Below are 26,304 nucleotides of genomic sequence, written 5' to 3' on the forward strand. Positions count from 1 at the left end.
AAGAAAAACGGGTGCCTCAGCCGGCTGAATGTCCAACTCTTTTTTTTGGTTGAGGTCATGATCTTACAGTTTGTGAGATCAAGCCCCATGTTGGGCTCTGCACTGACAGTGTGGAGCCTGTTTGGGATTCTCCCTTTCCTTCTCTCTCTGCCCCTACCCTTCTCTCTCTCAAATAAGCTTAAAAAAAAAGAAAAAGGGAATAAGAGAAATAAAAGTATTTATTTTACTTTACCTTCACTTATTCCTTCTCTGAGGATCTTTTGTTCTTTATGTAGATCTGAATTTCTGACCTATATTATTTTCCTTCTTTCTAAAGAGCTTCTTACAACATTTCTTGCAAGGCAGTTCTGCTGCCACAAATTCCCTCAATTTTTGTTTGTCTGAGAAAGTCTTCATTTCTCCTTTGCTTCTGAACAGTAATTTTTCAGGGTACAGAATTCCAGGTTGGAGCACTTTCTCCTCTCAACACTTTAAATATTTCACTCCATTCTCTTCTTGCTTGCATGGTTTCAGAGGAAAAGCTGGATGTAATTCTTATCTTTGTTTCTGCATAGGTAAGTTATCCCTGACCCCCATCTTCTTTCAGGATCTAACACTTTTACTGATTTTCTGTAGTCTGAAAATGATATCCCTAGGTTTATTTTTTTGCACTGTTTGGTGTTCTTTGAACTTCCTGGATCTGTGGTTTGGTGTCTGACACTAATTTGGGGGACATTGTCAGTCACTATTGTTTGAAATATTTTTCTGTTCCTTCCTTTCTTCTCCTTCTGGAATCCCTACTACATGTATGTTATAACTTCTGTAGTTGTCCCAGTTTTAGAATATTCTGTTCTTTTTTTTTAGTCTGTTTTCTCATTGCTTCTCAGTTTTAGCAGTTTGGGTTGAGATTTCTTCAAATTCAGAGATTCTTTTTTCAGCCATGTCTAGTCTGCTAATAAGCCCATCAAAGGCATTCTTCATTTCTGTTCAAGTGCTTTTCATCTTTAGCATTTCTTTTTTGTTCTTTTGTAGAATCTGCATCTCTGCTTACATTGCCCATCTGTTCTTGCACGCTGTGTACTTTATCCATTAGAGCTCTTTGCACCTTAATCATAGTTGTTTTAAATTTGCAGTCTAATAATTCCAACATCTCTGCCACATCTAAGTTTGGTTCTGATGCTTGCTCTGTCTCTTCAAACTGTGTCTTTTACTTTAGATATGTCTTGTAATTTTTTTTTTTTTGACAGCTAGACATGAAGTATCAAGTAAAAAGGAATTGCTAGAAATAGGCCTTTAGTAATACAGTGGTAATCTGTGCGGGGGGAGGGGAAGTCTTCTACAGTTCTAGGAGTAAGACTTAGTCTTTCAGTAAAACTGTACCTCTGGACTATGTACTTTACATGTGCTTCTCAGTCTTTTTCCCCACCTTTGGTGGGACAGGATGGCTAGAAGAGGCTGGAGTATTTCCCTTCCTCCACATGGAAGGCCAGAGCACTCGGAGCTGGGTATTTCCCTTCTCTCAGGTCAGTTAGGCTCTGACAGAACGCTAGCAGGTTAGGCTCTAGTTAAAGTTTCTCCTGAAGGCAGACCTTGTTAAGAACAGGATGCTCTGGTGTATTTCAACATGGTTCCTTTCCCCTCTCCGTGTCAGAAGCACAAGGGAATTTTTCTTGTGTGAGAGAAAACTTGTGAGAACTTGGTTGAGCTCCTAGAGGTAAAAATCACAAAAGTGTGGGGGTCCTGATGACTAGGTCCCTTGGAGTCGTAGTCTCTCAGATTTGTCCACACTGAACTTCCAGCAATTCATCAGTTGATGTTTCCCTACCTCAAGCACTGGTTCCTGCAGAGGTTTCTGCTCTTGTGAGCTGTGCTTCTTTGTATTTACCTGTTGGGTCTTTTCAATTTTGGGGGTAGTGCTTTGCCCTGTGACCTCACTTCTGACAGATCTCAGAATGGTTGCTTTTTTAGTATGTTCAGCTTTTTACTTGTGGGGAGAAAGTGGCTCCTCTGAGTTTCTTATATGCTGGACCTGAAATTGAAAGTCCCTTGCACAAGTTTTTGAAGTTTATTCTGCCTATTGTGGGCTATGTGGGACTTTATCCTTCCACTGCTTTTCCCTTCCTGAACTACTAACATGGTATACTGCAATGTTCCAGCTTTCATCTGGCATAAAAAGAGCACCAATAAAATAATACTACTCTGTTCTTTTCTCAATCACTAGTAAGTTATTGCATTACTCTGTCACACTATATTGTATTCATGTTAAATTTACACCCTAATTTAGTGAGTAGCAAGAAATTAGCCCTATTCTATGAAAAGTATCTTTGAATTGCAACTACCTCGGCAAAAGAAAGGTTTTGTTTTACATCTATTGGTACATTAGTAAACATGGAATGTTTGGTCATTCTGACATTCGGAGAAGCCAACCTAACATCAGATTTGTCAACACATTAAAAGGAATTATTCCCTCTCTCTCTGCCCCTCCCCCGTTCATGCTCTGTCTCTCTCTGTCCCAAAAATAAATAAACGTTGAAAAAAAAAATTAAAAAAAAAAAAAAAAAAAGAAGGGGCGCCTGGGTGGTGCAGTCGGTTAGGCGTCCGACTTCAGCCAGGTCACGATCTCGCGGTCCAGGAGTTCGAGCCCCGCGTCGGGCTCTGGGCTGATGGCTCAGAGCCTGGAGCCTGTTTCCGATTCTGTGTCTCCCTCTCTCTCTGCCCCTCCCCCGTTCATGCTCTGTCTCTCTCTGTCCCAAAAATAAATAAACGTTGAAAAAAAAAAATTTAAAAGGAATTATTCAGTACCAAGGTTGTTGTAAACACTGCTATAAATGCAGCACTAAAATCTCATGATAATAGTTTGCTACAGTATGCTCATCGAGCTATGTAGAAATAGATGTATGATAAAGAGTTCTCATAGAGAAAAGCCCAAAACTCAGAAGATTTTTTTATGTATACAAGTTCCAGTTTGAGAAAAGCTGATCTTATGTCACGGAAATGAAAATCTTTAAAGTTTTAAAATAAAACAAAATACTTTAATGAACAGATATTCATTTAATGCTGCTTTAGTATCTTGAAAAAACTACAGATTTCTAGGACTTACCTCAATGCATGGCATTCTCCCAGAAAAATTTGCAGCTGTATAGCCAAATGTGACATTTGCTATAAGCTTAAGTCCTAGCTGACGTGCATCGAGCATTCGTGAAAGGGCTCTGTCCTGCTTGTAAGCCTTCATGGACTGCTTCACCATGAGTCTAGTCTTCAAAATTTCTTCAAGCATTCTTGGTAGCACACCCTTTCTTACTGAAGGCTATTGTAAAGAAAAAAGAATATTTAAAATCCCTTAATAGTTACAGATTTAGATAATTAAGAAGGAAGTACAAAGTATAACAATGGCCAACTGTCATGAACTGAAACATACTAACAATTGAGTGGCCACAGGGCCAGTGGCCATCAATACAAAATCATCACATTTTCCTTCTTTTGAAGAGCACTTTTTTCCTAAAAGGTTCCTATAATGTTTATAAATCTAATGTAGCACTATTATGTGAGTTCAGAGACCTCCAGAAAGGAGGATGTCAAGCTAGCGCATAAGAGATCATACAACAAGTTCAGAGGGAAATTTTGTCCAAAACTTTGATCCAAACCCCCACTCTTTCAGAAAGACACACGGGATTTGTATCACTCATAACAAACCTCAGTTTTTAAAGATCTCATCCTAATGACCCCACACAGTAATCTGCATGGAACTCCATTTATCTACCTTGGAAGAATGATGAGCTGGGTTGACTCTGCTGACATTCAAACCTGCAGTTCCAGGGACTCTAGGTATTTCAAATCTGATGCTTAGACCACTAAGCCATCCCCTCCGGCCTATATTTATTAGCAATCTGGAAGAGGGGATGAATAGTGAGGTGATAAAATTTGTTGATGCCAAAAAAAAAAAATCATTTGTATTAATCAAGACTAGGGAGAATTTATGAGAACTCCAGTAGGAATGAAAACCACAAAACAGTATTAACTTTGAAGATGATTCACAGACACGTGCAAGGTAATGCATGTCGGACTGAACAATTAAACCTTAGGTATAGGATAATCACACTCCTGAATATTAAAAAATCTTAGTTTTATTAAGCTTTACATATTGGGTCAAAATGTAGATGCAAGTTTTAAAAATGCTGTTAAAGGGAAATCATATATAACAAGCTGCTACATATGTGACAACGAAAACATATTCTAACCTCTAATTCATTCTGTGTACCTTATGAAGCAGTCACAATGTTTTTGTTAAGATGTAATATATGTTATGTTAAAGAGGTAATATTTTTCAGAGGAGTATGTCATGAGTCTCTGGTGAGAATCTTCCTCCTATCTAAATAGCTAATTTTTAGGTACTCTTCAAACACAGCATTCTCTTACTGGTAGAAAATGATGCTACTTTTGCTAAGTACACCAGAATGAATCTGAGGGCTTGTGGGGTCCATGCTACCATCAACCACCCTACTGTACCGTGATTCTAATACAGACTCACTGCTAAGGAAATAGAACAAAAAAGGAATGAAGTTGGCATAAAAGAGGCAATATACTCTTCTCCTAGAATCTCTCCTCTATTTGTCTTTAATTTATTCATTTATGAGGCTCTTCTTTGTCTCTTTTATGGGGAGATTAGGGCTAGAAGAAAAGAGATCCTATTACTGGTTTGGGTATCTTAAAAATGCAATCAATAAATATATTAGAGTATCATTTCTAAGGCAGTCTTACTTTAAAATACTGTAGGACAATTAGAATTTACATATTAGAGCAATTTAAATCTTTTAACATTGTTGTGATCGTCAATTAGCTAATCTCAGATTCTAATAGAGGTCAGAAGGCACATATGCACATTTCTTTCAGTATTTTATTAAAAACTAAAATCTAACAAAAGACTTTAAATCTAAATTCATGCAAAATAAGACAACTGGTTTTTAAAAATAATTTCTTAGAAAATTCCTATAATCTTTACTTTTTAAGATAAGATATTCAAGCAGACTTGGGCTTTTTTCTTTGTATTCTATGCCAACAGCATCTAAACCATTAGCTCTCCAAAGGTTAAGCCACAGTCGATACCTTTCACTTATAAGAGAGTATTACCTTGACAAAAGCTATTCCATTGGGGGACACTGTGATATCATGCCTAATTTGGTAAAGTAAATCTGGAGGTACTCTTAGAGAGGTACAGCCAAATTTGAACTCATCATACCTATTAAGAAAGAAAACATTAAGCAAATACTTCTCAAATCACAGAACAGCGATACTAGACAATTTTAGGAATCTGATTCCATTAGAAATTCATTTTCAAATATCTAAGCATGAATTTATTTACTTAGCAATATCGTTATTTAATTACCAAATAGCAGTTCTTCAAATTTTCACAAATTATTAAAAGAAACATTTCTTAAATGGCATTATCCTAAAATTTATGGGTAATCTATATTGAAATACCAGATTTCAACTCAACATATGATCACCTTACACTAAGTTCCTTAAAGAAAAATTTTAAGCCTTAAATAAAAAGATTATAAATAACTTTTCCAAATTCTGTTCTTAATAAAAAGACAGGATTACCAACATAATTTCCACAAATGCTTTCTAGAAAGGAATGAGTATACTCTAGGTTAACACTACAATGCTTGATTTTACACATACAATAATCATTATAAATGAAGACTATTTCTTATATGAGAAAAATACATACTCCTTTGAGTATTAAAAATGTTATTCTCATTCAGTATACAATTCAGTTGACATGAATATATAAACCTAACATTTAACAATTTAACTTAAAAAAATCATAGACTATTTTTAAGAAAAGTCAAGAAGAGGCGATAGCTGGAGACAGAAGATCATAATCCTTAAACTGTTCCACTGAAAAGTGATTTATATCAACAAATTAAATTTAACTCTCATTTGAAGAGACCACAGGGGGCGTCTGGCTGGCTCAGTCAGTTAAGCATGATTTTTGTTCAGGTGGTGATCTCGTGGTGGTGAGATTCAGCCCGTGTCGGGCTCTGCACTAAGTGTGGAGCCTGCTTAAGAGTCTCTCTCTCTCCTCTCTCCTCTCTCTCTCTCTTTCTCTGCCACTCTCCTGCTCACACTTTCTCTCTCAAAAAAAAAAAAAAAAAAAGAGAGAGAGAGAGAGAGAGCATGCATAGACATACACAGAGAATGAAACAAATGAGCTGCAAGACTGATCTATTCATAATCTTCTTCATATAAATCATCCATTCATGATGCTGAATTAGTCATACAGTTACCCAAATCCAGGTCAATTAGTATGGTAACAACAAAGAATGAATTAGCTATGCTACAGCCCATCCACCTTGCTCAAAAGGACAGTCTCAAATGCAAAGAGACACTCAAAAAAAGTCTAATTTTAGTAAGAAGTACAATCACAACATAATTATAAATATGAAAAAAAAAAAACTTACTTTCCCAAGTTCTCCACATGGCCAAGGCAGGTGGAAAAGCAGTAGTTATATGCAATCACAATCGAAGGATATAGTGACTGGAAATCCAAAACGAGAACAGAATTGCTGTAGAAGCGGGATTCAGGCTCCATAATTAGGGGAACACACTGAGGGGCTCTCATTTGGGATCTTTGCTGAACACTAGGTGTCACAGGAATATAGTTCATTGGTTTAGCAATACGCAACATCATTGATTCCACACGGTACTGCAGGCAGAGAGGTAGAAGTAGGAAGAAAAGAAGAAACAGTTTAAATAAAAATATATTGGTCTCTGAACATCTGATAATTATTTAAGGGGATGTTTTGCTCTTCAGAAGAAGGCTGCTTTCTTACAATGCAGTTATATAATATAGGTTACTTAGTCAGCTTTCAGGTGCCAGAGAAGGCATTCATAAATCCTTTTCTTGTATTCCTATAACTTATATAAAAACTGTAAAATACATTAAGTATCTTATAAGTCAATTTTGGAAAGAGACACAATTAGATTTCTTCTTATATTTAAATACATCTATTTAATAATAAACAGATACAGGAAAGACTGTATAGTTTAACAATTTCATTTGAAAAGTTGGCCAGTGGTCTTTGACAGATTTGAGAAAGTTAGAGAGTGAAAGTCGGGAGAATTGAGATGGATAAATCTCAAGTTACTCCAATTTCCCGAGAAGGAAGGAAACACAAGGATTCCAGAACTGAACAGTAGTCAGATTAATACTGGTTCCTCACAAAACTGAATCAAGCAATTACTAACTGTTTATAACATCCACCAATAAGCAGATAGTTTGGAGTATTAGAAAAAGAAAGCACTCACAAGAACCAGCATGGATCACAGAAATGTTCTCATGTGGTTTTAAGGTATCTTTGCCTTTTCAAATTGTTTTTAAAACTTGTGGAGGGATATAAATTAAAAACTTGTGGGGAGATATAAATTAAAAAATTAATACAGTTAAATAAACAAACATGTTTATTTTACGTTTTTAATGTTTTATTTTTGAGAGAGACAGAGAGAGAGAGAGAGAGACAGACAGACAGACAGACAGACACACAGTGCGAGTCGGGGAGGGGCAGAGAGAGAGAGACGGAGATACAAAATCCAAAGCAGGCTCCATCCAGGCTCTGAGCTGTCAGTGCAAAGCGCAATGCGGGGCTCAAACTCACAAGCTGTGAGATCATGACCTCAGCCGAAGTCGGACAGTCAGGCGCCCCATAAACATACTTGTTTATTAATAAACATGCCAAATTAGAGCTCTGTGGGGTTAAGGAACCTAAGTGAATTAATGTAGTATCCCTGATGTCTAGCACAGTGTTTATTTAACACACTAAAGGTATTCAAATCAATATTTGTTGAATGAATGCATGAAATCCTTTTGGGTGATGCATCTGACGAAATCTCTCATATCCCTGGGAAATTAATTAAAAAGATATGAATTAAATAACTTTATGATCCTATTTTTAACTTCTTAAAAAAGTGATACAGCCACTTATACTGATTCCCAAATCCTCTTCTTTATTTTTATATTAAACTTATTTGTGGGGCGCCTGGGTGGCTCAGTCGGTTAAGTGCTTGACTCTGGATTTCAGCTTAGATCATGACCTCATGGGTTTGTGAGTTTGAGCCCTGCACTGGGGTCTGTGCTGGCAGCACAGAGCTTGCTTGAGATTTTCTCTCTCTCTCTCTCTCAAAATAAATAAACTTAAAAAAAAAAAAAAACCTTATTTGTTGGGAAATAGGAGACATTGAAATTAGGAATATAAAACAAGAGAGGCTGACTTTCTTTGATGCTTCCCTAGTTTTAAGGGGCCTTTGAAGGCATCCCTGATGACACTGATATTATTCAGGCACAAATATTCTCACGGACACAGCCATTGAGTTTTTCAACAGCATAAAAAACTTAGCAGTGGCCAGAAAGTTGGTATGGAGAGTAAATAAAAAGTGGAGCTGTTAAGTGAAATTAAAGCTTTTCCAGAAAATAAATTACAAGATATGATTAACCAGCTATATATTAGTTCGTACCACATAGAAAGTTCAAAATATCAAATCACCTCAAACATCTCACAAGTTATCACTCACACATAACTTTCGTGGTATATAGGGAAAACTGATTTCCTACCTGTGAACCCCTTGTGAGTACATGTAAAAACTGAATGCCAAAGAGTCTAGCCATTTCACTGGTTTTCCCAATCAAGTCCAGCTGTTCTAACATTTGGAGATTTCCACGGACACGGCTAATGTAGTGATCAACCATTTTCCATCTGTTAAAAGAGAATCCATGCTATGAACATTAAGAAAAAATTTGGACACTTGAAACTAGTACTGTTTTAATTCTTGCCAAAACCTACACATTAAAAATGAGGATTTAAGGAGGGAGTCATGGTGTGAGTCTTTAGCAAAATATGTAAAGGAGTTAAACATTAGAAAATTTCATATATTTCAAGGGCATAAAACCTAGTGAAAATATCAAAGTTTAAAATAGTACTTGCGATAAGGTGGTAAGATTAAGGATAATTATTTTCAGTATTTTGCTTGATGTTGCTCTATTTTTGTTATAAAAAATTAACATTCTCTCTTAGATGCCACTGCTGCTGATGCAATAATTACACAATTATAATTTACCACATATACGTTCTTAAAGAACATAAAGGCTGGGGCGGTGCCTGGGTGGCTCAGTCGGTTAAGTGTCCAACGTCGGCTCAGGTCATGATCTCATGGTTTCTGAGTTTGAGCCCTGCGTAGGGCTCTGTGCTGACAGCTCAGAGCCTGGAGCCTGCTTCAGTTTCTGTGTCTCCCTCTCTCTGTGCACCTTCCCCACTTGTGCTCTCTCTCAAAAATAAATAAAAACATTAAAAAATAATTAAAAAAAAAGAATGTGAAGGCTTTGGGATATCACCGTAACTACCAGTCTAACAGCATGCATTGTCTGTTAATGGGAAAAAATACAATAATTTGGTGAGTTAGGAAAATAGCTTTAGTGAGGTTATACATGGGGTAAATATGTCAAATCAGTATTTTCTATGAAAATACTAATATTCTGTTCTTTGATTTAAACCTTTACAAAAATTAAACTCTTTACCCTAACATGTTTTTTTTTAATTAAATAGACTCCAAGCCCAACGTGGGGCTCAAACTAACAACCCCGAGGTTAAGAGTCACATACTCTACCGACTGAGCCAGCCAGGTGCTCCTTCCTTACCTTTTTTGTTAAGAAAACAAATAACAACAATAAACCTTCCCCCAAAGCCATAAACAGAAGTTTTAAAGAATAAAATTTATTCATTTAATGATTAAGGTTCAAATATATTGCAACCTTTAAGTATATCTTTTAGAATAGTCATAACTGTTCAATAAAGTTTTAAAAGTCATGATACATGATTCATACATGTAGAAAAACTAGATGTAAAATAGCGCAATTGCATTGGCAAATGGTCTGGAAATTCCTCAAATTGTTAAACATAGAGTTACCATGTAATTCACCAATTCCACTCCTTAGTATATATCCAAGAGGAATGAAAACATACATCTACACAAAAACTTGTACATGAATGTTCTTAACAGCACTATTCATAGCCAAAAAGTGGAAATAACCCAAGTATACATCAAGTGATGAATAAATAAAATGTGGTATACACTCATACAATGGAATTATTACTTGGCAACAAAAGGAAATGAAGTACTGACACATGCTACAATATGAATTAATCTGGACAACATAAACTGAAAGCAGTCAGTCACAAAAGGCAACACATTATATGATTCCATTGATAAGAAATGTCCAAAATAGGCAAATCTATGGAGACAGTAAGTAGATTAGTAGGGGTGGGGGTAGAGAAGGGAAGACTGGAGGGTGATGGCTAGGAGATGCAGGGTTTCTTTTTGGAATAACGCAAATATTAAGATTTATTGTGGTAATGGTTGCACAACTGAATATACGAACAGCATCTAACTGTACTATCTATCTATCTATTCATAAATAGGCTTCACGCCCAGTACAGAGCCCAACATGTGGCTTGAACTCAAAACCCTGATATCAAGACCTGAGCTGAGATCAAGAGTTGGGTGCTTAACCAACTGAGTCACTCACCACCCCTAACTGTATGTACACTTTAAATGGGTGAATTATATGGTATGTGAATTATATCTGAATAACAGCTAAAAAGAAATAACAAAAACCTATCCTAAAAACTTTATATAATTATTCAATTTTTAAATAAAATAAACAGAAATACTATTCTATAACTTGTATTTCTAACCTAATATATTGTGACTGTTTCCCCATATTTATGTATTTTATAGCTATTGACTATTATATGAGTTTATGATATTTACCTTACATGACTATTACATCATTTATAATTTAGTGGCTTGGTTTTGAGTATCTTTTATTACCATAAGCAATGCTATAATGAATATCTTTACAGTTGAGTCTTTGTACAGATGCTGAAATATTTCCTTAAAATAAATGCCTAAATATGGTCAAAGGTCTGCTATGATTTAGTTTTTAAATTTTTTAAAGTTTTTATTTGAGGGAGGGAAGGAGGGACAGAGCATGCACAAGCAGGGGAGAAGGGTAGAAGAGGGAGAGATAATCTTAAGTGGGCTTCATGCTCAGCCCAATGCAGGACTTGATCCCACAACCTTGGATCATGGCCTGAGCCAAAATCAGGATCAACGGACTGAGCCACCCTGGAACCCTGATTTTGTTTTTAATATTAGTCTCACACTACTTTCCAGAGGGTTTTAATAATTTACATTCAAACTAGAGATGATAAAGTGCTTGTTTTCTTGCATCTCTGTCAATATTGGGGATTATAATTTTTTAAGTTATTACTAGTTTATAGGCAAAAAAAAATGTATCCCATTTTAATATATTTTGTTTCAGATTATTAAGGTAATCCTTCAATAATACAGATTTGGCAAATGTGAATCTGAGATAACACATTATATGTGGATTCAGTCAGTCCCTTTAAAATAAAACAAAATAGATCTAATGACTCATGCGTTCTGTGGTCATGGATGGTCAATGACCTGCTGAGTTCCCAGATTCTTTTTTCTGCTTAGTCTGGTCTACTGTTGGACCCCTCTAATAAATTTTTCAGTTCAGTTACTGTGTTCTTCAGTTCCAGGATTTCTCTTTAGTACTTTTAAATATTTTCTATCTCTGATAAAATTCTTACTTTGCTCATGCACTGTTCTCTTGACCTTGGTGAGCATCTTTATGACTGCTATTTTGACATCTGTCAGGTAAACCATATAGCTCTGTTTCATTATGGTCAGTTTCTGGAAATTTATTTTCTTCCTTTGTCTGGAGCATCTTTGCCTGATTCTTCATTTTCCTTGACTCTTTATGTTGGTGTCCAACATTAGACAAAGCAGGCGTTTCTCCCAGTCTTCATGGACTAGCCTTATAGTCCATGGACTAGCCTTATAGTCTAGCCCTGCCAGAGATTCTGAGGAACTCTACCAACTCTTTCCCTTCCCAGGAAGAAGCAGGCAGCTGTGGTTTCTGTTCATCCACTGTGCTGAGAAGGGGGAGTTATGTTATCTGCTAGTCCAAACCACTATCTTTGTTCTCCTCTGGCCAGCTGGACCATGTCCTACTTGTCAGAGCTCTAAGACTAGAAAGACAGATGGAAGTTCTTTGTGTAGCTGTGGAGGAGTTGGGGCACTGGATGCATGTATCTCTTTCTCTCCCCAGGGGTAAGCTGGGAGGTAGGATTTTTCATCCACTCACTCTGGGCAGGGGGAAGGATCTATGGCATCTACCAGCCCATACCACCATCTCCATTTGGCTCTGCCAGCTAGACTGTGCTGGTTGTTAGAAACTCCTTGGAAAAGTTGGGGTGCTGGACATGCAAACCACCCTCCCATACCCTTCCCTTAGAGAAGCTAGGGGCCTTTTCCTGATCATAGGGCCCTGCGCCAGAGGCAGGGTCCCTAGCAAGAGGGTGTCCCAAATCTTCCAACCAGCTTTGTTGAGTCTGGTTCTGCATTCACCCAGGGTGCAAGAATCTTTCCATCAGTTTCTGGGTTTCTCATAAAGGGAATCTGTCTGTGAAGCATTGCTGAATCAGTGTGTTTATAGGGGAAGGAGGGCCTAGGATTTCCTACTCTACCATCTTGCTGATGTCACTCTGTATCTTTCCTAATGTATATTTTTAAAGTATTTAAAACGTGGACTTTTTAAATTAAAAAAGCAATCTTTTTAACATAAAATCACCTTCATCCCTAACTTCTAGACCTATTTGGTTATCCAAGTGATATAAAAAGAGAATGGAATTACACTGTGGACTTAAAAAAAATAAACATAGTGTGACAATGCAGAATTTTGTTAGGTAATTTTGTTGTTGTCGTTAAAGAATTATGCCATCCTCCTAACACTTTGTGAAACTCAAGTGTGATAGGCAACACAAAAGAGGAAGAGGAAGGGAAATATAAAGTATAAGCTATTCATGTAGGCCTGGGTAGGTGGTGAACTTAGAGCATTTTGAGGGTACAGGGTATTTTTTGGGACAGGGCATGTAAGAAGGTGACAAAAAAAGGAGATTTAAGAATTCTAAGTACAAATTTCTTATTCTGAACTTTTTTCTTTGGATTGGCTCTATCTACATCCAGGAAATGAAGAAAAACATTTTGAACGTTATCTTCTTGAGCTACGTAACTCTACTACCAACACAGAGCTCCTACCTCAGAAACTGGGATAGTATTTAATAACTATTGCTTGGAAAGTAGATGAAATCAGAATGCTACTATGAGTTCTCTAGATCAGTAATATTAGGGATTAGGAGAGGTTTTATAGACTGATAGAGGAATCTAATCATGAAACATAGTATTTTATGAAAAAATACATTCTAAGTCCCAAACAACAAAACTTCAGGAACATAACTTGTTTATATAAATCAAGGGTTTTCAGGAGACCGAATGTGACTTCATAAAAACAAAGTGATAATCAGGGCTCCTCCAAGCTTTACAAACAGATTTAATACAAGAAATTCTTGACTAGCAAGTTACTCTAATTTCTGAGACCATTTATAAAATATGTATATATTTACTTAAAACACTGTACAAAGCAAATGCAAATTAAAGAGTATGACTCACTTTGTTGGTAAAAATCCACTTAAATTTTTAAAATAAAATTGTGTGATCTTCCAAAGTATCTCCAAAGAAAGACTGTATGGACTCTCCATGTAACACAAGCCATCTAACATAAATGGTCTAATGTCTAGTTCAAGTCCCTTATGTAATATGTGAGGTCCAGCTCTTGATTTCACTTGGCAAGAGCAATTATTTATCATCCTAATTAGAGGTAGCAAAACATGCATTTACAGCACTTAGGGCTTAAAAATAAACCAATAAATGTAGTTTTCAATGGTAACTTTAATATTACCATTAAAAGTTTCACTTTAGGGGTGCCTGTGTGGCTCAGTCGATTAAGCATCTGACTTTGGCTTAGGTCATGATCTCACGGTTCAGGAGTTTGAACTGTCAGCGCAGAGCCCACTTGGAACCCTCTGGCTCCCTCTCTCTGCCCTTCCCCCACTCACATGCACACTCTCCCCAAAGTAAACATTAAAAAAATAATAAAAGTTTCATTTTATTTACTGGTAGATAACTTCTTCTAAACTTCTGTTTCTATAAGGCTTTCATTATAAGCTTAGTGCTTTTTGTGATTTCAGTTTACTTGAGATTCCTCAAAGGAGACTGCAGATGACATGCTAGAAAGCAGTTCCCCTAAACACATCAAGTTATTTCTAAGGCTACATCTTTCCAGCCTCATCATCATGTGGCCTTCCAATTCAATAAGCAGAGCTTCATTCCTTTCAAACATCAGACACAATAATTTCATGGCTTTTTTTCTTTACATAACTATTTTTTAAGCTTATTACTATCATTTTACTTTCAACTTAAGGAAAAGTAGAGGTGGGAACTTTCACTTCTGACTATGACAGAACAACTGGTATTGGACTAGTCTGAAGCTGCTATAACAGTTGAGATGATTGTTTCTGGGCAACAAACAATAGGCAATGCAAGACTGTGCTTCTCAAGAGAAGAAAAACCCATGAGGTGAACCCCAGCCCACGAGGAGAAAACTTCCTAAAATATACTGCAGTATACTACAGTCTAAGTATAGTGTGGCTGTCTTGCTAAGCCACGGAGACAGAGATTAGAGTTATGCAGTTTGTAGCTGGAATCTATGGGACAGGGTATATGTGCAAGGAGCAGAGGTTAGCAGTCAGTAATCCAGGTGGGGGGTTCCTGTGAGTGACTGGCCCAGGGCGGCACTGAAAATGAGGAAGATGAAACCATATGAAGCTTACTAAGGAGAGCTGCTGTGGGCTTGGGTTTGGAATTAAACTATTCAGACAGTGCTGGGGTTGGAGGGCTAGCAATGCCAGAGGAGAGATGTCATTATCCCTTTATTAACAATTGGGCATCCAGCTGAGAGCCCAGAAAAACTGTGCCTTCGGAGGCCTTTGTCCTAGAACAAGGCCTACTCTAGACAAACCTCAAACTAAGCACTAGCAACATGCCAACGGGATAGAGTTTGGAGACAGAGTCCTGCCAAGTTTGAGGGATGTAGGAAACACCTTGGCTTTCCAGAAAACCACCTTAACAAATAAAAACTAGGTTTGCATAAGTTCAATAAGTGATCAGCCAATAACTGAATTGCAAACTAGAGCAAAGATAAACATGCTTCACAGGAAGATAATAAATCTCCAGAATCTGTACAACAGAACATCAACAATATCCATTACATAATTATGCAAAGAAACAAACAAAAATATGACCCACAGTTAGGAAAATAAGCAGTTAAACAGAAGCTAATACAGAGAGAGCCAGGTGTTGCATTTAGTAATTATTACAAGTATGTTCAGGAATCTAAGGAAAAAAAATATTCAAAAAATTAAAAGAAAAATAAAGTCTTAATGAGCAAATGAATAGGGAAACAAAATATGGAAACTCTGAAAAGAAAGAACCAAGTGAGAATTTGGGAACTAAAAATACAATAACTGAAATTCAAAAAGGTTATTCGCTGGCCTTAACAGCAGACTGGTGATGACAGAAGTAAGTTAGTGAACCTAAAGATAGGTCGTTAGAGAAAGACTGAAGAAAACTGTACAGTGCCTCAAAAATCTGTGGGACACTGTCAAATAGTTTAACGCACGTGTAATTGGAGTCTTACAAAAGAGTGAGATTGGGACAGAAAAATTATTTAAAGAAATAGCCAAAAATTTCCTAAATTTGATGAAAAACATCAACTTAAATCTCTAGGAAGCACAGCAAACACCAAGAAAGGTAGGTAAATTTTTAAAATTTCACAATAGTGAAATTATTGAAAACCAAAAGCAAAGAGAAAAACTTTGAAAGCAGCCAGGAAAAAAAAAATTACAGAATTCTGCTTCAGATATTGAAAGCTATAAAGTACATCACTCCAGTCTAACAATAATAAAAAGCAAGAAAATCTACACAATCATGTTTTCTGGAAGCCATCTGACAGTTGCAGTTACAAGAGAATCAGGTGAACTAAATTTCACAGGGTGACAAACACATCTGAGGACACATAACTTATTTCATCTTTGGCAGAGCACTGGCAGCCAAGGCAGCTGCCATAAAATCATTTAAGAATGAAAGTTAAAATGTTAATAAATTCTTAAAGGTCATGCATCGGATGCATGATAGTTTAGAATCACTAGGAACCCCAGATACCAGAAGAGTAGTTTTCCATGGGCCCCCCATGAAAACTGGGGGCAGGGCACAAAGGATTGAAATCTTCCTCTGACTCATCTCTCATATGAAGCAAAGGCTTGAGGTGCTATGGGACTGGCAAGAAACTCTAATCCTCAGGATTTAAGCAGAGATCCATTATCTCTGGGGAAAGAATAAATGCAAAAGATGTCTAATGCTGGGAAGGGCAGGCAACCTCCCCTGTTCCAACTGTGTGCCTTGTACTAAGTAACAAGCAGCAGCTGTCTACCACTGGAAAAGAGGCAGGAGACCCTCCCATCATAGATTCCAGGCAAAGAAACAGCGCTGCTGAGGAAGGAGAGAAGGACTCTCCCCCTGGGGGAGAGTCAGAAGTCTGCTTGGGGCCAAGACCTGGCAAGGGTACAAAGCAGAAGTCCATTGCACTGTGGGAGGTGCAGGAATGTTGAGAAAGACTCATCCCTGAGCCTCAGGAGAATAGAAACTTCTAAAGCCTGACTCTGGACCAGGAGAGCTGAGTAATTCCTTCTGTTTGCATACACTGGAAAAATGAGGAGCATGACTGTTGATTTCTCATTAGAAACAATGGAGGCCAGAAAAAAAAAAAAGGAGTGAAATCTTTAAAATGGTGAAAGAAAAAAAAAACAAAAAACAAAAAACAAAAACTCAACTCCAGAATTAGACACTGAAAATACCCTTCAAAAATAAGGTTGTGATAAAGACATTTACAGATAAAGGCTGAGAGAATTTGTTGCCAGCGGACTTGCACTAGAAGAATTGCCAAAGAAAACAATTTAGCAGTTTCTTAAAATGTTAAACACACTAACCATGGGACCCTGCAATTTCACTCCTTGAGAGATGAAAATGTATGTTCACACAAAGACTTGCACGTAGTCTTATTCTTAATAGCCTCAAACAAGACACAACTCAATTGTCCATCAATAGGTGACTGGATAAACTGTGGTATATCCATACAATGGAGTACTACTTCTTAATAAAACTGAACAAATTACTGGTTTACACAGCAACAAGGCTGAATCTCAAAACAGAGCATGCTGAGTTCTTGAAATAAGCCAGACAAAAAGTGGTAGATGGTAAATAACTCTATTTATATGAAGTTCTAGAATTGGCAAAACAGATCTATCGTAACAGAAATTCAATTAGCACTTACCTGGATGATTAATGGATAGATAGCTTAACTGCAAAGCTCACGATGGAATTTTCTGGGTGTTCGAAATGTTCACTGTCTAGATTGGGGTAGTGGCTACAGGGTGTATACATTTTTTTAAAGTCATTGCACAATACAATTTAAATGTGTGCATTTTATTGTATGTAAATCACACTCTAATGATACTGATTTTACTAACAAAGAGTTATTATCCTTTTCAGAGTTATAAAACATTACCTGTACAGATCTGTCTTGTTATCAAACCAATCTGATAAGACTCGAAAGGTAAAGAGGGGAAAACGCTGATGAAGAACATGAAAGCTCACATTTTCAAAGGTGTAGTTAGTTAGAGCCACCTAAAAAAAAAACAAAAAACCAAAAGAACCAAGACTTCATTATAATAATGTTTGTACTTACGAGCAAATTTGGTTCTAAGAGATCCAAAATAGTACTTGAAACTTTTCATACTAGGCATGAAAGCTACCTGCAAAAATGTTACAAGTGAACTATAAATAGTTTAAAACTACATATATATAGCCTTCTAGAGAGAAATATTCTGTCCAGAATTAATTACCATTTAATTGGAAAACAATCACACCTGATGAGTTCAACTTGGTCATGACATACTTCAGAGATCTCAGTTTTCATCACTTCTTTTTATACTCTATACCAATGCAAATACTGACAGAAGCATTAAATTTTTTTTTTAAGTTTATCTTTTTTAGCACTCTATACCCAATGTGGTGCTTGAATGCATGACCCCAAGATCAAGAATTGAATGCTCTTCCCATTGAGCCACTCAGGCACCTCTTACAGTAAGAAGCATTTTTAAACACACTAATTTTCTGTTTTTTGCACACCTACTTTTTGGTCTGTGATGACATGCTGATTAACAGAATTCCACAGATTCAAGAATGAATTATCTAGTTAAGGGCAGGCATTCATTCTGCTTCCAAGAATTACACTGGTACTAAGACCCAATACATGGACATTATAGAGTCAGTTAATTTCATTCCAAAAGCAAAAGATGAAAGGAAATGGCAGAAATGTTTCCCCATCTTCAAAATATGTAGGGAAAAGTATGTTAATGGGAAAAGAATACTTTTTTTAAAAAGGTCCAAATTCATGACACATACCTCTACCTAGACAATGTCTCAAAAATACCTATAGGACAGAAGCAATCTAGACAATGGCAGGTATTTCAATGCATAATGGAAACTGAGGAATCAGCAGTCCTCATTCTCAGGTCAGCTTGGGATTCTGAGGAATAGTTCAGAAGCACTTCACATTTGGGTATTATAATTTTAAAATATTTTCTTTTCCACTTCTATACCCAGCAGGTGTAAAACAGGGACTGAATTTTAAAAGCTCATCTCCAAAAGAATCAAAAGATCTTTGGTCTTACTTCAACAGCACTGGAATTAGTATACTTGCAAACATACACACACACACACACACACACACACACACACACACACACACACAGTTAGAGTCACCAGTATAAAGCAGGTACTAACCCATTATCTTGGAAGTTAATCATCATTTTTTTCAACAATCAGTAATGACCTGGAATATTTCTTTCAAAAATAAATGAATAACTCCTTTTATTATTAAATCCCCATATTTGAGTTACTCTTCTACTTTCTAATGAATATTTTCATTTGGTTTTGTTTTTTAAAAAAATTACCATTTAATGTTATAGAAAATGTAGCCAAACATCTGATTTCAGGTAGTTACATGATTACCTAATACACATATATCACTTTAGACCAAATCTAAACTCCTGCTGGAGTATATATCCTCATTAACACAAGCAATCAAAAAAAAAAAAAAAAGAAAGAAAGAAAGAAAGAAAGAAAGAAAGAAAGAAAGAAAGAAAGAAAGAAAGAAAAGAAAAAAGAAAGAAACCTCTTCAGAAAAGGTCCTCTTGTCCTGTAGCTCTCTCATTAGGGAACATTTTGAAGCTTGCCATGTAGGTTGACCTATAAGTACTAACTAGGGGATTCTGTGACTCAAAGTAAACTTAAAATCTTAAGAAACTGGTCCCCAATATCTGAGGCAGATGGCAGATCTATGTTCTGGATTGATTTTATTTCAAATAGAACAACTTCACAAACTGAATTAAGACTACACAAATATAACCTTATGACACCCACTCTACTTTGAGTCTTCCTGGTGTTCACAGGAACATAAATATACTTAGCTATATAATCTCAGCTGTGAGTAAAACTAAAGGAAGGAAACGTGAACTCTAAGATGATCTATCTTCGGAATATTCTAATCTATAGAGAGTGATTTACTGTGGAAGTTGGAATATGAATCCAGAAATATGAAGTAGGAGTTTGCAACTTGTTTTCAGGGGAAATCTAAGTAACTTCAACACTGAATAAATGTAATATGTAGATCAAAGTCAGAACTGATATAAGTAAAGTGTTACAATGCTTGTCCATTTATTTATTGTTAGGTAATGGTCTGACAGAGGTGGGTTACACTTATCCATTCACAGAGTCAATGTGCATAACACAATGGTTAATCACTTTAGAAATAAACTTACTCAGAACTGGGAGAGGCAGAATTAGTTAAGGGGAATAGAGGAAATAAAGATGAAATCAAAGAAAAATGGAAGCAGATCATAAGCAAGCACCTGTGCCCTATATCCTCCATCACTTTATTCCCTCAGTTGCTCATTTCCTCAGTCTCCAATTAAAAATTTTTTTGACTGACACATACTTTATATAAAGAATTATATTAAAATTTAAAGTGAACAACTCATAAATTTATACACACACATACACACACACACAACCATGTAACCAGTACCAATATGAAGATGTAAGAAATTTCTAGGACACTGGAAGGCTATCTTCAGAGAGCTTATATTTTATTTTATATTTTATACATATTTATATTTAAAATAAAATGTACACTAAGCTCTCTAAAGACAGACAGCATGCCTACAATGAGTCTGAGTCTCGACCCCTTACTAGGTATGAGGCTTTCGACGAGTCACTTAACCTCCGTGAATTTCAGTTTTCTCTATCTGGAATAGTACCTCACTACTCTGTTGTCTTATTTATACCACAAGTTTGTAGCAAAACGTAAAAGTGACAAGTCTGTAAAAATGCCTTATAAATGATAAAACAATATATGAATGGTAGCAAGTATATTATTTTACTTCTACCTAATCTTCATTGCCCATCACATTGTCTTTGTTTAAAAGCACCCGACAGGCTGGGCGCGTCTGGGTGGCTCAGTCGGTTAAGCATCTGACTTTGGCTCAGGTTATGATCTCACAGTTCATGGGTTCAAGCTCCATGTCAAGGTCTGTGCTAGTAGTTCAGAGCCTGGAGCCTGCTTCAGATTCTGTGTCTCCCTCTCTCTGTCCCTCCTTAGCTTGTGCTCTCTGTCTCTCAAAAATAAATAAAATGTTAAAAAAAAATTTTTAAAGCACCTGACATGCTTATTGACAGACTGAGATTTTAATAGGACATATTACAAACAGATTCTGATGTTGCCAAATTGAGATAATGGGAGGCTTACATGCTTATGTGGAAACATCAGACTTCCTTAGTGGCTCTGCTAGGAATATTCTCTCCAGGTTCTTCATCTTATGACTGTTTCTTAGGAGCTGATTCCTCTGTCTACTCAAAGGGTTTCATTCACAAAAATGTCCTTGGCTCAATTTCGATCACTCCCTGTATTTGCTTCTTTGTGAGCTCATCTACTCTGATGTGACTTCCAAGGCCGGATCTCTAATCTAGACTTCTACCCCATACTTGGGACTTAGGTATATGCCTGCTGCGCATCTTCCTTCACCTGGTTATCTGACTGATATCTCATGCTCTATATTCTTAAATCATTTTCCCACCTAAACATGATCTATGTCAGAACCCTGATCCTCATTCTTGACACCTCCTCCTCTTCATCTTTTTCTTGTGGATTTATCCTCTAAATTGTTTTTTAAATCCTTACATGACTGCCAACTTTCATTTGAGCTACCCCAATAATCTTCTCCCTGGTTTCCTTACCTCTGTTCTTGTCCCCTTCCATACTGCTACCAGAGAGCGAGGTATGAGGCAAATTCACCTGTCACTGCCTCCATCCCACCTTAGCCATCCAGTCCCATGATCATACTCCAAGTTCTATTATTACCAATAATTACCCCCTCCTCATCCCATTCTCTGACCACCATCTCTCATCCTCCTAGTTTACTCCCTCTAGTACCCCGAGCTCCCATCTAGCTCAATTTGCACAATCATAATCACAACCTTTCACTACTATTTCCTTCTTTGCCCCTCACCTGCTCTGCAATTAATTACTTTTTCACAAAGTCATAATCCTTTGCTTATGAGTGGTGGTTGAATCTAACCCTGTCTTATCTACGCTTGTATCTGTGAATCTGAACATAGCTGGCAGGTATCACTTTAATTTTATGATGTGAATCTCAAATGTGCTGTCCACACTGCCTAGCTTTTATACTTTATTTTCTTAAATAACTATCCTCAAATTCTCCTAGATAACTATTTCATACTCTTCTTCTCCCCTCAAACCCATCAAGTCCCTCCACTATGCTCACGCTCAGTTGAGAACCATGACTGCTATTTCACTGAGAAAATTGAAGCGGTCAGAAGAGAACTTCCACACATTGCTACATCTACCCACCTACCAACATCTGCATCCATATAACATGCCTCTCTGCCTATTAAAATAGAGGAAGCTCTTAATTGATCTACCCCCTGGCTCAAATTTGGGCTATAGAGATGGCATGTAATAAGTATCTGGTGGCAAATTCTTGAAAGGTCTAGATTCAGTTGATATCCAGAAGGCCTCTAAACACCATCTTCTGGGGAAGACTCATTTATTCTTTTATTCAAGCAATCAACAAGTACGTCATGAGCACTATTTAAGAGGCACTGTGTTTGTTACTGAGGATTCAAAGTCTAGCAGTAATTTTATGTTAAAGTTAGCAGGAGAGTGAAAACTATTATATTAAAAAATAAACAAAATTTAAAAAACTCAAACTAGGCATATAAGGAAAGATATTCATTCAACTGTAAACTATATCAGGAGAGTGTAACAGTTGAGGAGATGTCCTAGAGAGACAAAAGGATTTCACTTTCATTTTGCATACTTGTCTGCATTCATTTTGTTTTAATAGTGGATACAAATTATTTTTAACAAAAAGCATATTAAAATCAATTAGTTAGAAACTGCTAAGTGTCATGAGGAAGATATAGATAAAAGAAATAAAGATTAAAAAAAAGGAGTTTCTGGAACTGTTTAAATCCAGAAAAAAATAGTTTGAGGATCTCTAATATGAAAGTTCTCAGGGCCAGCTTCTGTCCAAAGTCATAACCCTTAAAGTTCCAAAACAATTTAAGTTATAAGATAGTACTTCCCACAGGTTCATTCAGGATTTCCTGGAAATTTCCAAATTATCGGGAATACTTTGGATTAGCAAAAAAAAAAAAAAAAAAGCGACTATCCGGTTTCGCAGTTTGGCCCATCTAGGAAATTATCCAATTCATACTTTCTCACAGTCGTTCCCTTATTTACAAATAAAGATCAGATAGACTATATATTCAGCTTATAATTAGAGGAGGCCTCTGAAAGGACTAAAGAAAGCTGTACATTAAAAAAAAAAAATTACTCTCCAATTTCTGATTCTAAGCTAATAGTGAATAACTGTATAGCTGCCTTTTGGATCTTCAAGGATGAAACTAAGATTCAAGAATTTAATTTTGTGTTTACATAATTTATGTGTTCATCACAGACAATATCAGAGACCACAGTTTAAATTATATAATGGAATAAACAAACCAAATACACCACAATCTCTTGTACCTTCCATATCCTATGCTGTGTCATTAGGAGCTATTTTGAAGTCATTAGGGATTCTTATGCTCTGATAATATTTTGAGAAGAAAATAACATAAAATCATCTTCAAGCAGTTACATATACTAAACATTTTCAAATTGGATGAAACATGAGAATAACGTTAGGCTCACGGTATAGAGAGGAAATAAGAAAAATAAGGACACCTGAATTTTATATAAAGAATGTATTTCTTTATGTGAAAGGATTACTGTGTCTTGGTGCCCAAAAGAATTGCAGAGGGCATGTTTGGAAAGTCAAATGTTTTATGTAAATCTAGAAGAGTCAGAAAGATCATAGTTAATGATGAGTGTATAATAAAAGTATATAATGAGAAAGTAGTTTCAAAGAGAAGCGACTGAAGAACACAGCTTTCTTTTAAATATAAACATTCTGTATTAATATTACCTAAAGTCCAAAATTTGAGAACAGACCAATTTACAGTAGGTATCCTTTTTTACATTTAATAAAATTTTTTACATTTTTACATTTTTTACATTTGCATTTTAATAAAAGTTTACATTCAAGCAACTTCAAGAATGCAAACATACTTTAAGATCCTATGATCTTACATTTTTGGTGAAACAATTATTTTTCTGAGTGACTGCAAACTAATGAGATAATTTGTTGAAATTTATACTACGAAAAATCCTTATCTGGACCCCCAAAGCCTCACTTGGAAGCTGCTATTAACTATTTCCAAGTACTGTCTCTCCAATTTACCTTCTTCGTCTGACCCAGTTTTTAAATATCCTTAGTTCCTTCTTATGTGTAAACTAATTTTTCTTACTTAATAAATCAGAAAGGCCAAGCTGAATTTATCTGGTATTAAGTGAAAAAAATGATGAAACTATATAACATTTGACACATACAACATAATACTTCATGATAGTTGTAGACTTTCCTAGCTACTGCTACCTTAGACACAAATGGAAAAAAAAAAAAATTAACACATCAACAACATTAAATACTCTTGGAGCTTTGCATTTTAGAAGGTAGTATTTATTTTTGTAACTCTACTTAAGTATAATAAAAATAATTCACAAAGAAGCATAAATTACATGGTGGACTATACTAATACTCTACAATAAATGAAAGTTATACTGACCTAATCTCTTATTTCCAATGAAATTTTAGATGAAGCACCTTACCTCATTTCTCATGATTCTCCAAAGATTTAGTGTAATTCGGCCAACAATATTTATCTCACTCATTGTTTCTGATCCATAGTCATCTCTTTCAGCTGCAAATCTGTTCTCAACTTTGTCATCTACAGAAATGAATAGACTGTATCAGGACTCACAGGAACCAAATTTCCAAGCAAATTATGCCAAATAAAATGAGAATAAAAATGAAAGAGAAAGATTAAAGATGAAACATAATTCGCTATTTTGTATTAGACTTAGAGAGTGAATATCACTATTTTGATTAATGAAACAATTTTCTTTCCTCTAAGTTATGAAAGTGGGACGCCTGTGTGGCTCAGTTGGTTGAGTTTCTGACTTGATTTTAGATCGAGTCATGATCTCATGGTTTGTGAGTTCAAGCCCTGCACTGGGCTCAACACTATCAGTGGACTCTCTTGGCAAAATCTCTCCCTCTTTGGATGTGATCTTTCCCTCTCTCTGCCCTTCCCCTGCTCATGCTCTAACAAATGAAACTTAAAAAAGACTCTAAGTTATGAAGAAATTTTGTGAAATGTAATTGAAAATTATATATTTTTAAATAATAAAAATGTGCATACACACATATTTTAAAAATAATATTCTTTTTACTTTAAATTTGGTTAATTTTTGGTGCCATTTTTATGAACACCTAACACTAAAGCATTCCTTTAGTATTAGGATGAATATGTTTATAGTTACACTGGTCACTTCCTGGAAAACATGGTAGAGTTTTTAACCTAAACTCTCTGAAAATTTGTTGACATCAATTAATGACATTCCTATTCAGAATGAAATTCTAACTTTGCATGGACCACTAGATGAAGAGTAGAGTTCTGAGTCTAGTTTCTTAGGTGATGACTTTACCTAGAATAGAAATTAAAATGTGTTTCTCTTATATGACACTGGATATATACAAATGTTGTTAATTAGAAGATCTGGAATAATAAATATATTTACTATATGCTGAATGTCTATTATGTTCTAAGAACTTTATTGTTTCTTTTACTTTAACCTAGCCACTTTATTATGTTAGTATAATTTGCATTTTGCATTGTAGTAAATTTTACTCAGAAATGTTATATCTTGTCCCAGGTCATACAGAAACAGAACCAGTACTATAAACCAGGGTTACCTGATTCCAGAGAGACCGTGTACACACATTCATCCCTCTTCTTTAATTTAAAGAGATGATGTTTACAAGTTTTTTTCATCTAACACTTACATAATGTTTACTGTGGTCTTAGGCACTGTTCTAAGTACTTCACAATTGCTCTGTACTTCACAATTGCTCTATGAGATACGTTGTGTTATCATTCTCGTTTTACAGCTGAACAAACTGAAGTATAAATAGGTTAAGTAACTTGTTTGACATCACATAGCTAGTTAGCAGGATCACCAGGATTTGAACCTAGCCAGTCCTTCTCCAGAATCTGTGCTCTTTACTGCCTTCCTAACCATCCCCTTTCTACTGTACCATGTTGCCTCATAAAAATGGCTTCTGTGGTATTCTTAAAGGACAAGACCCTGGGGCTCCTGGCTGGCTCAGTCAGTAGGGCATGGGGCTCTTGACCTCAAGGTTGTGAGTTCAAGCCCCACATTGGGTATGGAGCCTACTTAAAAAAAAAATGTATACACACACACACACACACACACGTGTATATATATGTGTATGCCATATATGTGTGTGTATATATATACATATATATGTGTGTGTGTGTGTGTGTGTGTGTGTATATATATAAATAAAGGACGAGCTTTCATTCACTCTTCTGATCTTAAGTCATATACCTTACCTGTTACAGCTAATTAAACTAATATGTACACCTGAACATTCATGATGCCTCTCCTGAATATTCAGAAACCTATCCCAAATGAATGTTAAGAAAATTGAGATATACCACACTATTCCTAGCACC

The 26,304-nt window shown here is 36.0% G+C and overlaps 1 protein-coding gene across 4 annotated transcripts in view; it reads right to left on the bottom strand.

Moving 5' to 3' along the window:
• Positions 1–26,304, bottom strand: part of REV3L (REV3 like, DNA directed polymerase zeta catalytic subunit) — a 183,563-nt gene that overhangs the window by 24,543 nt on the left and 132,716 nt on the right. For 2 of the 4 annotated variants that reach the window (XM_043592124.1, XM_043592125.1), the window contains exons 20-25: positions 24,374–24,492; positions 17,585–17,703; positions 8,591–8,732; positions 6,444–6,688; positions 5,107–5,215; positions 3,080–3,286 (exon numbers count right to left, since the gene is read on the bottom strand). In XM_043592124.1, the coding sequence (XP_043448059.1) occupies positions 3,080–3,286; positions 5,107–5,215; positions 6,444–6,688; positions 8,591–8,732; positions 17,585–17,703; positions 24,374–24,492 (941 nt within the window). Of the gene's footprint in view, positions 1–3,079; positions 3,287–3,739; positions 3,867–5,106; positions 5,216–6,443; positions 6,689–8,590; positions 8,733–17,584; positions 17,704–24,373; positions 24,493–26,304 lie in introns of those variants that run through there. The other 2 variants (XR_006299027.1, XM_043592126.1) reach the window with 2 other exon arrangements.

This window comes from Prionailurus bengalensis, chromosome B2 (assembly GCF_016509475.1).
Source record: "Prionailurus bengalensis isolate Pbe53 chromosome B2, Fcat_Pben_1.1_paternal_pri, whole genome shotgun sequence".
NCBI classification, from domain to species: Eukaryota; Metazoa; Chordata; class Mammalia; order Carnivora; family Felidae; genus Prionailurus; species Prionailurus bengalensis.